The 15,269-nt window shown below is 46.3% G+C and overlaps 1 protein-coding gene across 1 annotated transcript in view; it reads right to left on the reverse strand.

Moving 5' to 3' along the window:
• Window positions 1-15,269, reverse strand: part of LOC108895614 (NHS-like protein 1) — a 60,429-nt gene that overhangs the window by 3,382 nt on the left and 41,778 nt on the right. The window contains 8 exon segments of the mRNA XM_051071870.1: window positions 1,397-1,520; window positions 2,653-4,474; window positions 4,476-4,955; window positions 4,957-6,005; window positions 7,848-7,979; window positions 10,337-10,541; window positions 12,947-12,973; window positions 12,975-13,075. Coding sequence (XP_050927827.1) covers window positions 1,397-1,520; window positions 2,653-4,474; window positions 4,476-4,955; window positions 4,957-6,005; window positions 7,848-7,979; window positions 10,337-10,541; window positions 12,947-12,973; window positions 12,975-13,075 — 3,940 coding nt within the window.

Here is a 15,269-nt window from a genome sequence, read left to right on the forward strand (position 1 = left end):
AGACAGGGAATGTGGAAGTGAAACAAAAGGGTAAATTAAAAGGTATTGAGCAGGTGAGGAGGGCAGAGGAAACGTGTCAGAGAGGTGAAGAGTTAGTGGAAAGAGGAGCTGTTAGACGGTGCCTGTGAGAGAAAGTCTATTGAAAAAGTAAATAGGAGAACATTATCCTTCTCTAAAATGTCAAAACAATGTACGTATGTCAGATTACTCAAATGGATTTTAATTCAACGCCAGATACGATTTTAAAGCGCCACTTTTTGCAAGTTAAAAGCTGAGTTAATTATTTTTTCTTTGTGGTTATTAATTCCTTAATGCCAGGAGTCCATCATCACTTCCCACTTATAAAACATATGGTTCATTATTTGATATGTTCTACACTTGTGAGCTGTGATGAAGGAGGAGCTAAACAAACAGCTTGATTGTGAGGTTTTACGCACACATACTTACACCAATCTTCCTATCTAATTAAACTGCACAATAAATTGCACTTGCACACATGACGTTGGCGCCATAAATAAGCGGACAATCTGTTTGCCAGCAGAAATAAAATCCCGTGAAATGAAATCCTGTGACGCTCAAGGGAAGTCCGACCGCTGCTGCACGTGACCGCGAAGCACAAACTGGCTGGCTGCATGAGAAATTTATGTGTGTGCTCCCTTTGAAGCACGGGAGCACGTATGCAATATATGTCAGATACCGCAGAGCAGAGACAGAAGAGACAGAAGTGGGGGAGAGAGAGAGAGAGAAAAAGAGAGAAAGCACAAGCTGGTCTCTCCGGTGGCCTCTAACCTAGATTAGGACCAGAGGGTGTTGAGTAGTTAAATAATGGATGAAGCAACAGCCTTTTCTCCTGCTGAGAATGAGCAGCGTTAATGTGACTACACGAACACAGATGCCTCGATAAACATTTGACGACCGACTCGCATCGCTTCCAACATCGTTGCCTCTACGTGGCCTTCCAGTGGCCCTCGAGCAGAAAAAGCTGGGAGACCCCGGAGGCCGGCTATTTGACAGATGCGTACGCTTGCAGATGGGACAGCGCTGGGTAAAGTTATGACTGAGAGGTGGAGGGCAGGAAGAAGGGGAGGAGGGGAATAGATGGAATAGAGAAATCATGGGGTGAAGGGAGAGGAAGGGGGGGCTTGGAGTTCAGGGTGATGTGTTGTGGTTTACGAGGGTGAAAAAGAAGGAATGAGATGCTGACAGAAAGAGGAGGGAGGAAGAAAGAAAAACAAACAAGAGAAAGCGGAATGACTGGAGTACAAGAGAGGAAAAATGAACTGGCTCAGTGGAATAAATTATGTATTGAGAGTTGAGGCGGGCGAGGAGCAAAGAAGTTGGAGTAGATGAAGGAGTGAGTAGAGGAGGCGTAAGAGAGAGCAGCGCATCATGGTACCTGTGAATGGCGGCGAAGAGGTCCTCTGTGGTTCTTGGCCGTGTTGGAGTCGGGGTCACCATGTTCTCCCCGTTGGTCGACGGGACTGGAGACGATTCAGCCGTACTGGAGTCAAACACCTCACCTGAGACAGACAAACAAGACATACAAGTTACATACAGGCTACAAAAAAAAATCAAAACCCACAAATGCACACTTGAATCCACCATCCCGTCGCATTAACCTGTCAGGCTATGAAATCTGAAGTGGTACTGGGGAGGTGCTGGACTGTCTTCTTACATTCTCTCTCAGTCTCGAGATACCCTCTCCTTTCTTCTCCTCTAGTTCAACCTCTTTTTCTCCTCCTCCTCTCAACCTCCGCGCTCGCGTCTGCGCTTCGACTGCCTGAGAGCCGCTGCAGGCAGTCTCACTTTACGCTGCCCCCGTCCTCCTCCCCTTCATCCCCTAACCAGATCTGTTCCCCTCCCTCCTGATACGATGGAGCCCCTCCCCCCTCCCCTTCTCCCTCTCCCTCCGACCACGAAAAAGCATCTCCCCTGGGACACTTGCCCCCTCCCTTACCTCAGAGAGAGAAGGGAGCAGGACAGAGAGAGAGAGAGAGAGAGAGAGAGAGAGAGAGAGAGAGAGAAGAAGAGAGGGGGGCTGAGTAGGACAGACTGAGGATGAGAGATTAACAGAAAAGAAGAGGGAAAAAGGCGAAAGAGGCAAAAATGGATATTTGGAAATAAGGATGGATGGATGGCAGAGAGGAGTTGAGCAAACAGTGGAGGCTGTGAAATGTGTGTGCGGGGGGGGGGGGGGGGGGGGGGGGGGGCGAAGAGAATGCAATGCAGGAAAAATGAAGGGACAGTGGCCACAAGAGATGTGTGCATATAAAATATAGAAGGATGAGTAGAAGAGAGAAAGTGAGGATGAATTCAAGAGGCTGCAGCACTGCTGTCCCAGTGATAAGCTGTCTCTCCTGCGCTATTTTCACAGTTTTCAAACATTTAAAAGCTTGTGGTCTCAAGTTTGGCTCCTTTGCTTTGGAGAGCAAAATGAATTTCACAGCTGCCTGAGGAGCCGGCTGCACAGCTAGCAGGCAGCAGCATCAATACTGACCACGTAGGATTATGGTAATGGGCTTAGGTAATCAGTAAATGGAGGTTTTGACTGACACCACTTAAAACTAGTGTTCACCCTTCACAAAGTCTGTACATTTCTAACTTTTATTTGGTGAGGGGGGAAAAAAAGCACAATAAATTAGTCAGACTCACCTGGGTCATCCTCCTTGGAGCTGATGGATCCAGTCGTGCTGCTTGTTCCATCTCCCTCCTCTTCTTCCTCTTCGTGAGCCCCTCCATTGGTACACAGTCCATAGTGAAGATTTGTCTCCTGGCTCGCAGAAGCGGAGATATGAGAGTCGTCCTGGATTTCTGAGTATGCTTCGCTGCTCTCTGCTAATAGCTCAGAGCTCTCTGAAATCTCCCCCTCCTCCTGTTGCTCACTTTTCTTCTCTTTCTCCTCTTCCTTTGTCTGTCTTTGCGGGGCATCTACTTGGTCTTCTGCTTGGGACAGGCTGGTCGTATCCTCATGCTGAGCTGGAACCTGTTCATTGATTAGTTGGGGGCTAAGTTGTGGGAGAAAAGAGAGTTTGGGTTTCTTGGAGACCGCCGGGGGCTTCTGTTTGACAGGGGAGCTTTGGGAACTCTGTGGGGGACTTGTGGGCGATGGTTCTTGTCCTCTATCTGTTTCTTTACCATTTAAGAGAAAGTAGCTCTCATCCTCAGCTTTTCCATTTACGACAGCACTATCTGCTGTCTCATTTGTGATACTGCAGTCTAATGACAATTCTTCTAAGAGCTTTGACACAGGTGACGGTGAGGAATCGCGTGAATCATCTTCTGGGGAGCTGTTAAACACAGGTAACACAGTGGGATGCTCCTTGGAGTGACATTTCTCCAGGGTCTGGGGCTTTAGATCCTGAAGGAGGTCCACTCCTGTTTCCTGAGCTTTGGTGTGCTCTGATTTGCCGTTAATCTCGTTCTCTGGCCGCTTGACTGAGCGGAGCTGAACGCTCTGCAGCGCAAACGGGGTGATCAGGGGTTTAGATGACTTTGTGGGGCTGTTGGAAATAGATGGTTTGGGAGCATCGTTCGCTGCCTTCACAAGAGATGGGGAGGAGGAAGGGGGAACAAAAGCAGGCAGTGGAGGAGGTGGAGGGGGCTCAAAAGAAGGAACAGGAGGGGGAGGTGGAGGGGGAGGACTGAAGCTCCCGTTGAAGGATGAACTAGGGTGGATTAGGGTTTCAGGGGATGGAGGAGGAGGGAATTCTGGGGAGGTGGAGCAAGTAGGGAGCGGGCTCAGAGAAGTTCCCTGTGGGGTGCTTGGCAGCGGGGGAGCTGGCAGGGGAGTCGGGGAGCCTGCGCTCAAACTCGGCGGAGGCGGGGGAGGGAAGGGCGGAGGCGGGCTGAGAGGGGTGTTGGGAGCGGAGGAGGAGGAGGAGAGGGGCAGGGGCGGGGGTGGTGGAGGAGGAGGACCCAAACTCTTCAGTGAGTCAGAGGTGTTGGAGGAGAGGGAGGTGGAAGAGGAGGACATGGATACAGAGGAGAGGAGAGACGACTTCCTCTCGGGCACCTTGGGCTTGGGCCGGCTGCCCGAGGGAGACATGGACCTGACGAACGAGGGCACTGGGGTTCCAGCTGTGGGGGTGTTTGACTGGCTGGAGTAGCCACTAGATGGGGAGGTCAGTCTGTGCACCCTGTCCGGGGAGGAGGTGGATGTTTTGGGCTTCACCACCACCCTTCCATCCTTGCCTGGAGCGCCAGGGGCCTGGCTGTTGCTGTGAATCTCTCCTCCATTCTGCAGCTCTCCTGGATGAGCCCCAGCTGTCATGTTCTCTGTGGCCGGAGGGGTTTGCGCCCTCTGGTCTCCATGGTTACGAGGGTAATCCATGTAATAACCCCAGGAATCGGCATAGTCTGAACGCAAGCTGCTGGTGTCGCTGTGAGCAGGCGTCACGTGGCATAGCGAGTAGACGTTAGACACGGCGCCACCGTTTACATTAGCAACTAGTGATGCTGCAGAGCTACCTGCACTGAATGCTACTTTGACTACGTGGCCGGAGCACCCAAGGGTCATCGTAGTCGCTGCTTGGGCTGTGAGAGGGTGAGGACGGTGAAGCTCCCGTTCCTTTCCCTCCCCTCAGCCCCATCTGTAGACTTTGCTGCAGACTGGCAATTAGAGTCTCATTAAGCATGGCGCCGTTTGGTTCGTTAGCACCACTGATGGCGCTGACGCCTCCAAGGGGCTTTTTCGCAGTGGACCTGCGTCTCAGAGAGTCTGTGCGGGCTGGGGGCAGCGGGGGCTTCTTAGCCTTGCGAAGGGAAATGCTGCGGGATAGAGAGCGATCGCTGTACAAGCTCCCAGAGTCTTCCTGATTGGCCATCTCGCGGCACTCGTACATGCTGTGCCTGGTGGCCCGTCCAGCTGCTGCCCCGTGCCCGCTGCCGTGGCTGCGAGAGCGCAGGCCGGAGTCCAGGTGCATGGAGGTGTAGTATCCATCATTATCCTGGGAATAGAAGGGAGCTGGAATCAGTAGTGGTCCTGGAGGAGAGGTCCAGGCTGCTATACAGCTGGTTGATAGGAGTGGAGCAGCTGGAGGTCAGGGTGCGGTGAGGGATCACCACGTTCTCTGGCGTGTCGTAGATCCACTGCTCCTCTGGCACACAGGACGGAGGTGTGGGGGCCAAGGTGCTGTGGCTGTGTATGCTGCTGTCCGAGTGGCCTGACTCGCTAGCGGGTGCTGCAACAACCAGACCTCCATCCTGTGGTGTATGAGTGGGAGTAGATGTGGCCAAGGCGGGGCAGGTGGAGCTGTGGGTGAAGGCTGCTGGACTGGAGATCAGGGAGTCGGTGTTGGTGGAGGAAGCCAGACTGAGCGGCCGGGCAGTGGGATAAACAGAGACCGGGGAGTGGGTGAGATGACCAGAGGTGTTGAGGGTAATGACCTCAGTGGAGCTAGACAGGGTGGCATTGGGGATGAGTGAGGTTGAATAGGCAGCATGTGGAGAAACCACACAAGCTGGACCTCCACTCCACTCACTGGACTGTGTCCCTCTCACCTCCTGCGACTTGGGCCTGGGCAGGGTGCCTGTCCTTGGGGCGTTTCTCATGTGCACCACTGTATCATCAGCCTGAAGCTTTCCAATCTGCCTCTGAGGCGTAGTTTGCTCGTCTGACTTGATGGGAGTGCTGCTATAGATGGGATCAGCACTGAGGGACACCCTGGCGCCCTGCCGGGGCAGACTGTGGAAACGGGAAGGGTCTCCGTTGAACTGATGCGGCAGCATCAGGATCCCAGAACTGTCACTGCTGGAGATGGATATACTTCCTGTTGAGGAGGAAGCAGAAATGCCGGCCATCTGAGCAGCGATTCCCTGTCCTCTCTGCGCCCGAATTCTCCTCATGGACGGGGGCACAATCTTCACTTCTTCTGTCTGGCAGCTCGTGTCCCTGGTGTCTGAACGTCGGAGTGTTGAGTTGACGCTTCCAACTCGGCCCAAAGTGGAGTACTGTCCCGGGATGAACATGGAATGCGGCCGGAGCTCTCCGCCGCGTCCTTTTGCTGCTGTTGAAAGAAAGATCGAAAATGAGATAAACGTGATTGATCAAAGTGTCTCCTGTTTTCTTTTCTGGCTCCACTACCCTTCTTTTTCCTCTCTATAACTTCTTCAGCCACAATGCCTCCTGCTCTTCGGCTGGACTGTCAGATAAACTGTGGTCACAGGGAAGCTAATTAATTTGATTTGCTGTAACCCTGTCATGTGTTAATAACTTCTGGTCTTCTTCATTAAGGAGGAAAGGATATGAGGGGAGACAGAGAGAAGAGACAGACTCCCTACTATGCCTCCCCTGTGATTCTGGCTCTGACTCAGTCCGATAGAAAAGCAAATAGTCTCCTGAGGTCCAAGACAGACAGCTGGTGAGGCATGAGGCAGCCAACAAGCAAGCACATACAGACACATGTGCACACATATACAGTGCTGACATGATCATGCACATACAGGACATGACGTACAGAATATGCAGATGCAAAGACACACAGAAATGCATATATATATATATATATAACAAGGACACACACACACTGAACATACCCGCTAGTAAACAAACAATTTGAAGAATGAGCTGTAAAACGGGAGAGGATGTCTAGTGTTTCTCCCATCTGTGGTGGCTCTCCTGTTGATGCTCATATTCCAAAACATTCACACTCTTGCGTCCTTTCTTCTCTCTCTCTCTCCTCTCTCGCTCTCTCTAAACCACACATACACTCTCTTCCTCCTTTGCTAAAAGCTGGAGTGACAGCTTGGCTGCTGCTGCTGCTGCGATAGATTAAGCTGCAGGTCTACTTCGCAGGCAGCTCTAGAGCAAAAGAGAGGGAGGGATGAAGCACTGGGACAATTACCCCGGCCCAGTAATCATGACATTCAGACGCTGTCGTCAGCTGGGCACTAACCACACTTTAAAGCTCTTTTCCTATCAGGTGATCTTATCGCACAGAGAGATGACATTCTCCTTAAATACAGCTGTCATCCCGCAGCTCAGAGACATGTAAATAAACATCAGCCATGCGGTGCTGTCAGCACAGGACAGTGTCAGCTTAGTGAGCTTAGTGTTTGCTTAACACCCAGCTCAGCTGAGTAACTATGGGTAAGGGACCTCTGAACCGTCATATTTTGCTATTTACTCCTCATCTGCTCAGTGGGTTTGCAGGTCAGATGTTCTGAAAATGGCAGGGGCATGATCGGGGGCCCGTAGTCTCATAATCTGTACATGTTGCTAAGTAAGACACACGTGGGACACATGCTAAGATTATCAATATGGCCCCAGGATTAAGGCACAGACACACACATTAAAACTCACAATTCACAGAATGAGGATGCACAAAGTTGACCCCAAAGGATTATGGCACAATACGTATTTAAGTATGGCAAACCCTGTACTTAACTTCTCCTATGTGACATGATTTTCCAACAGGCAAAGTCTAAAAGGAGATTATATTATGGCAAAAGTTTCTAGAGGAGGAAAAGGGGCAATATTAAAACCACAAAACTACTGAAAAGGATTTCACAACTGGTTCCTGGCTGTGGATACAGTTAAACAGGGTGGAGGAGAACAAATGGGGAGACTTTGTGTAACTGAAACAGGGAAAGCTGAACAGCTGCAGGGCCTTGATCCAACACTTTGGACTTGAATGTGTCATTCTCTCCTTCTCAGTATGACATACTCAGAACAATACTGATGTGGTGAGTTAACTGTCCAGTCAACATACAGTTATGTTGTTAAAAACATAAATCCATAGTGAGTAAGGTTACAGGGACTAATGGAAAAAGGAGGGATGCTCGTCCAGAGTGTTGGTACAGGTCTGTGGATAGTAGAGGGCAACATATAGCCCCACAGTGATCCATACCTAGCTCCTGGTTGATGTTGTCAGGCAGCCCTGATATAGTCTTTCTGCGTTTGACCTTCTTGGGCCGGCGGGACACGGTGTCAGTGTTAATGAGGGAGCGCCGGATGCTCGCCTGTCGGTCAAACACTGCCCCTGGTAGCCGGGAGGGCGAGAGCAAGGCAGGCGGACACACAGGCAAACAGCAAACGGTTAGTCGAAAGGAACAAACTCAATAACATGCAGAGGGTTTTTTTAATTATTATTTTTGAGTTGAACATGCAACGGGCAGGAAACCTGAAGAGTTAGTTCATCCAAATGACAAGAAACATTGTCTATTTGTATCAAGCCATGCAGATGGTTTTAATTTAATTTAATTTTTAAAAAGTTTTAAATTACAAGTCTTTTATGTTTTCTGATGCCATCCCTATACAACTGAGGTAACTGAAAATCTAGTCTGCAGCGCTCACAGCATTGAACAATTGTTTTCTTAAAAAAAAAAAAAAAAAAAATCTATAGAACAAATGTCTCAGTTACATGGGACATTCCACTGGAAACCAGAAATGTTGATTTTTTTTTTTTTTAAAGTAACTGTACAGTGCTGTGAGCTCCACAGATGAAATCCATTTCATCTCCATTTTATCAGGGTGGAGAAATCTTTAGGGCTAATATCTAAACAAAAAAATAAAAAGTATCTGCAGAGGTAGATACTATTAGAGGATAGGCGAGAAAATGTTTTTTTATGTTATTTGGGTGAACCAATCCTTTAACTTTTTCACCCACCAGCCAAAACGCCTAAAAACTGACCAAGCCTTAATTTTTAAAACAGAAAATGGCTGTGAAGCATTTAGTGGTCACAAAGGCTTTTTGGCTGATGGTTTAAATTCCAGCCCTGAATATAAGTGACTGAGATGTAAACATACATGTAAAATGTGTGAGATTTAAAATTCATGCTATTGTCAAAAAACACACATGCACAGGACAGATATGAGATGAAGCAAGCACACGGCAACACACATACACGCACACTCTCTTTGATTCTTCTCAATATCCTTCTCACTCTCTGTCCAGTTTTCCCTGAAGGAAGAGCAATATCTCACTATGAACTGCTCTTCTTTCTGCTATCTGGCACGCTGGGGACAGCCTGCAGGCGTAAGGGAAATAGAAACTGATATGAGGGCAGATAGTGTCTATCACATTTCCCCTCAAAGTGACAGAAAAGTCCCTGATCTCTCTGCGTGTCTGTTTTACTCTCTCTTTCACAATAATCTAAAGTGACAGCAGCTGAAGTCAACAGTGATTTACGTGGAGTGGGACCACATTAAACACTCATTAGTGTCTAAAGGACGACAGGATCGCAGTTATACTGTTCCTGACACCTGCAAAATTCAGATATTGAGCTGAGATTTTTTGAGTGTTTGCACGGTTTTACACTTTATTCTCAAATGATACATGGTGTCCCCTTGCAGCAATGTAATATATTAAACAACAGAGCTAGGTGAATGAGAATTAATACATACGTACTGTATACTGTATCTATATGTGTGTGTGTGTGTGAGAGAGAGAGACATGCTAACAAGGGAATTGCACTGACACGTTCTGCTGTGTACGAGTGTTCATCTGTCAAACGCCCCGTGATCTGACGTAAAGTCGGTGAAAATCCTTGACCCTCGGATAAGCTGTCACACAATTTTCACACACAAACGCCCACTCACACACACATAAAAGGAAGGTGAAGGTCAGTTTCTGAGAAGCATGATGGAAGGGGAAGAAAATACACAGAGGTACAGGAGACAGGGCAGACGCCCATGACTGACACATACAGATTTTTTCCCTCTGTGGATGAGTGGGTACAGTAATTGATTAGTCTATAGCCACTCAGCAACAGAGGGTTGATTAAAGGAATAGTCTGACAATGTTGCTTGTTAGGCTCATTGCCTTTTTTGCTGTCTCACTGAGAGTTGGAAGGGACAATCCACTAATCAAGATATGATTGATGATTTTTACTTTTGTTGGAAGCTAACTGATGCCTCCTGCTTCCAGTCTCTGCACTAACAAAGGCAAATATATCTATATCAAGAAAGGTGAGGTTGCCCACATGCTAACATTCGCAAGCTGCCAAGTTTTACCTATGCATCATTTCAGGTTTTTGCCAATCTAGGGTTGAATTTGCACACTGTCCCTTTTTTTTTAGAATGTCTACATTAAACATGATCATATAACTTTCAGTGAGACAGATAGTCAAAACATGTCAGAAGATTCCCTTATGACAAACAAAACAGCATGTGTGATTGATGGTGAGAGGTTAATGTTACAAAACAGACACAATGGATGGATGAAGCCAGATCAAACTCAATGTGGTTTGATATTTCTGCATCTCTATTCAATATGAGGACCAGGACATGTGTTTTCCACTACTGACACTGATGGGGACTGGTTGCTACTCGCTAGTGGTTGAGATATGGACAACATGGTTGAATGTGCAGTTGTAGTTCTAAGGAGGCGTGCCATACCTGTGACGTTGATGGCAACTATGTCTGTGGGCACGGCCTGGGCCGCCTGCCTCATCTTCTCCTCCGGGGTGGGGAGGGGTGTGGCCTTGTTCCATATCACCTGTCTGTCAACCTCAGACCCCTCCCCGTCCTCCTCCCCTGCCTGCGGGGTCTGGGGCCTCATGGAGAGCTGAGATTTGTCGTCCTCCGCCGATGAAGCAGTGGACTGGATGAGAGAGAGGGAGAAAGGGTTAACGAGACGTGAAACGCAAAGTGAGGGACAGGAGAGGGGAAAGAGAGTGATAATAGAGGCAAGGAGTGAAAGAGAAGAAAAATGACAGGTAATTTAGATGACACAGGAGGAGAGAGAGAGGAGAGAGAAATGCAGAGGATAAGACGACAGAAAAAGAGAGTAACAGAGGTGAGAGAGATGAAACATGATGGGGACTAATGAAAGACAAAGAAAAACAAAGATTTAGTCGTATTGAATTAGAGCACAGAACTGATGAATAAAGAAAAACATCAAAGTAAAATGTCTAAAGAATATAAGAAAAAGTGAGAGGGAATAGAATTTTATTGAACTTAATTGTCCAAAACCATAACTGACAGATTGTTCAGGATATATTGGCACACACAAACAGACTTCAATATATTACTCTGCTGTGACCTTTAGAAGCTTATGGTGCTGTAAACATGTTTCACAATCAATCAAAGCCAAATGGAAACACACATATACTGCGTACACACTCACACACAAACACGGACCAGAGTAAACTGACAGTGTGGTTGGAGATGGCAGGATAAAAGCAAGTGAGCAACAGCGTGGAGAAAAAGAGATTGAATCACTCATGCGTTTAACTGCGCTCGAACTCAGAGAGTACTAAATCGTGGAGCAGAATTTACTGCAGAGAAGAAACAGAAAACAATGTTTTACTGCAGTGTCCAGGCTTGAAATTGAGCTGTTAAGTCAACAGCAAAATCATCACTCCTCACTTTAACTGCATCACCAAAAATCTGTCTATTTGCATCTGGAACACCTCGAACTTTTCCACCATGGAAGAAAAGAAGATTGGTGGGAAATGTTCAGTGAGATTTTTTTTTGTTTGTTTGTTTCAGACAAGTTTTCCAGCAACTCCCAAATGTAACACCAGCAATCAGTGCCTGTTTCCACTACTGTCTGTCCTGATCCAAACCATCAGACTGGCCAGAAAGGATGACTATTACTGCTTTCACACAGACCATGCATGGATAGATGGGTAAATAAGTGGGAAGCAACTGGGGGTGGTGGTGGTGGTGGGTGTGTTTGGGAAAAACCCTCAGTGATACAGAGTTTAGTGGCAAGCACGGCTTGTTATTTTGCATCGTTGTGGCTCAACCAGGAGCAGAGTTTCTCCTTTTTAAGCTGCTGTCAAGCAAAGTTAGGCTCATTGGCCTCGGGATAACAGGAAGTGAGGGGCGGGTGGGGAGAGGGGAAAGGGGGACAAACAGAGGAAGAGAGGAAGAGGGGGAAGGAAGGCAGAAAGGAAGAGGATTGGCTGGGGTTGAAGACAGGGGGTGAGCGTGTGGAAAGTACAAACGCAGATAACGAGAGATGGGAGTCGACAGTTTAGAGAGACAACAGCATGTTATGGGATCGGGTCGATGCAGGCATGAAATGAGGGACTGGCATTGAGGGGCTTTGGGGGACAAAGGAAACACTGATAATAGTGAAAGACCCTGTGACCCTTTCAGGACCTCAAATATCATGTCTGAATATTTGTGTGTGAGAAATAAAAATGAGGAGAAGAGAGGAGAGGAGAGGAGAGAGGAGAGGAAAGGAGAGAGGAGAGGAGGTGAGAGGAGGCATATCTGGCTGTCAAAATATTTTCACTTCACTTCACACTAATAGTCTGCCTGACAAAAGAGCAATAAATGATAGTTTTTGTCTATGATTCATTTTCTTGTTATTCTCTACCCCTGTCTGCCTTCTTCATCTCTACCTCTCTTTCTTTCTCCCTATTTCTGTCTCACTCCATCCATCACCCTCCTGTGAAATTACTGCACTGTGACATTAGACAAACAACAGCCCCACCAAGTGTACACACAAGAAAAGCATAATGGAAAAACAACAAAAGGCAGCAAGTGATTATTGTCTATAGATATTTGGCTCCACCTGAAAAATTATGACAAGGCAGCGAAGGAGATGAAATTAAATTTACATTTAATTCAACTCTACTTTTTCATGAAAATGTAACTGTTCCACTGATCTCAGTCGAAAATCCTGGAAAACCGATTTTACTGATTATCACCAATGTCAGTCAGAGTGGAAGAACTTGGTGGCAGAAAGCTGAATAAACGGAATGTTTTAGGATAATTTAAAAGCTGTCAAGGTCTAGATCTGAAATTATTTTACAAATTAGGAAAGTAACATTAGCTGAAAGCTAAAAAGTAGAGATTGAGATTTGGATGAAATATGTATTTCCACCTGCAACCACTAGAGGGCAGACTGATAACATTTAGATCACTGGAGGAGAGTAGCAATGCTGCTGAATCAGCACTAAACTATCCAGTGCTCTTGACTGTCACACCTGGACAGTTGTGTGTCTATCTTAAGTATTTATCTGTATCTATGTGTGCTGTGCTCGTGGATACCTTCTTGTCATTTTCATCGTCCTCATCATCCTGCAGGCTGCTGGTGGACTGAGTCGGGGTCAGAAAAAGTGGGACCCTGAGAGTAGTACTGGGAGCTCCGGAAACCATCTTTCCTCAACTTGTCACATTCTGGAAAGGAAGACATAAAACAAGATATATGTTACAGACAAAACACAGAGATTTTGATGGCTAGAATCTCACATTGCATTTATTAGGTAGCCATTATCATCACAGGTCAGGTTGTTTACATTTCGTGATGAGACACCCCATCTGAGAAAACACAGCTTTTATAGTCTGTGGTACAGAACAGTTTTTACAGTAGGAGAAAGAAACAGATTATCAGAAGTTCATTAATGACACAACCTCAAGATGAACTGACCAATACAATCAATACAAACACTTGCTACACTGATCTTGAATGATGCACTATTGCTTATGGCACACAGGCTAATTTGTGCATTAAGTATTCAGAATAAATCAGCCAATAACACTGGTGTAAAAACATTTATAATACATAGCTCGTAACACTTAGTAAATCTACACCGTATATTGGTTTTGTATGTGATGTGTGTATCGGGCATGTGAGTGTAGTCCCTGTTGGATGCTGCCAAGCGCTGCTCACACGTCCTCTCGTCACCACCTGCTGTGATGTGGTTGTGATGTATGTGTGTGTAATAAGAAGAGTATGAGTGTGTGTGTGTGTGTGTGTGTGTAACCAGAGGAGGGGGTATCAGTTTCAGTCTGTCACACACAGATGGCAGAACTGTCCCCCTCTCCTCCATCCCCCCTTTCTCTCAGGGGCCAGTTAGCACATCATCGCTCTCTTCCACTCTCTGCTGATATATCTAATGGTGCATCCTTTGTCTAGTATTTTAATAGCTGGTTATATTCAATTAGTATTACTTATAACACCTAAACTATAACACACAGTGGAGGATTCTCAGTGCTTTCACTGATGCTTGTACCCTGCAGAATAAAAAAAATCGAACAAACTACAAGGTGGAACCTTGCATGTCTGAGTGAGTCTTGTGTGTTTTCCATGTGCATTATTCATACAAATGTAAAATCCTGGCCAGTCTTTAATCTCACATCTTGGGTATTTATTCAGTGTGTGATACACAATCAAAACCCCATTTGATGAAATACACATGTGCACCAAAGCACACACACATCACCTTCAGCCTGGCACCTCAAAGATTCTGCTTTTGATCCCTTTTATGTGTCATCTATCTCCATAGCTAATTACAGCCCATCTCTACAGGGAGAGACACACACCAGTGCATGTATAATACTGTCAGTTAATGGATCCTAATGGGGTTGGCACATGGAGCTACTGTAACAACAAGCTGATGTGGCAGCGGTGTGGAAGAAGGGATTTAGAAAGTAGGATGGTAATGACGATGATGACGGGGAGCGGAGCTGTTGAGATGATTGGTGTTGCGTGATTGGGGACGGTTGATAAAATAAATAAGCTCTGATGAGCTGAGAGCTGCTTGTTGCCAGGCAGAACTGAAGGGAGGGGTAACGTGCCACCAAAGAAGAGAAGCAGAAAGAATGAAGGACGTTTTAATGCTAATAATACAGATTAGGTAGTCAGTGAAATAGCAGTGTTATGTCGAAAGTGGAAACTACACCTTACTGTATTTGGAGCCTATGTAAACCACAAAATATTTTCAAATGTATTTCACTGAACTTGTGACCTTGGATGTCTCTTCAGTGGTGTTCAAGCCAGCACATATCTTTAAGTTAGTCAACTTAATTTGCAGTACTACATATGAAGCTGATGATGACTATGAGAGAAAACTGGTCTTTGATTATAAAAATATGTTTTTTATTCAGAGCCTTACTCAAACATAAATAAACACTGCAAACAATGTCAAACAACATGGTGCCCCTTAGTTATCACTGAATGACATTACTGATCAAACCAATGCACATTAGTTGGGATATCAATGACAATATTTATACAGCTGTTACATAACTTGATGTATTTCGACCTGCCAGCATGTTCTCTGTAACTCACGAGCCGCCTGCCACAGCCTCGACACTAAACACAGGTTTAAACCCATGTGAGTGTGTGAAAGGAACAAAGAGAGGATTCACGTTGCCATCTGATTGCTTATTGATTATTCTGCTTTGCAGAGCAGAAAGCAGACTCGTGTACCTTGCTGTGGTTGTGCTGGTGGCACTGAATGTATTGAGTCATTACATGTGCCTGAGAGCAGGAGCTGCACATGGTTTAACCTCCTGCTGTAACCTCTAAATCTGAAAATATCTTTAAAAGAATAATGGCATAAATATACATATAGAAATTATGGATATT

Source organism: Lates calcarifer, linkage group LG7_1, assembly GCF_001640805.2.
Source record: "Lates calcarifer isolate ASB-BC8 linkage group LG7_1, TLL_Latcal_v3, whole genome shotgun sequence".
NCBI classification, from domain to species: domain Eukaryota; kingdom Metazoa; phylum Chordata; class Actinopteri; family Centropomidae; genus Lates; species Lates calcarifer.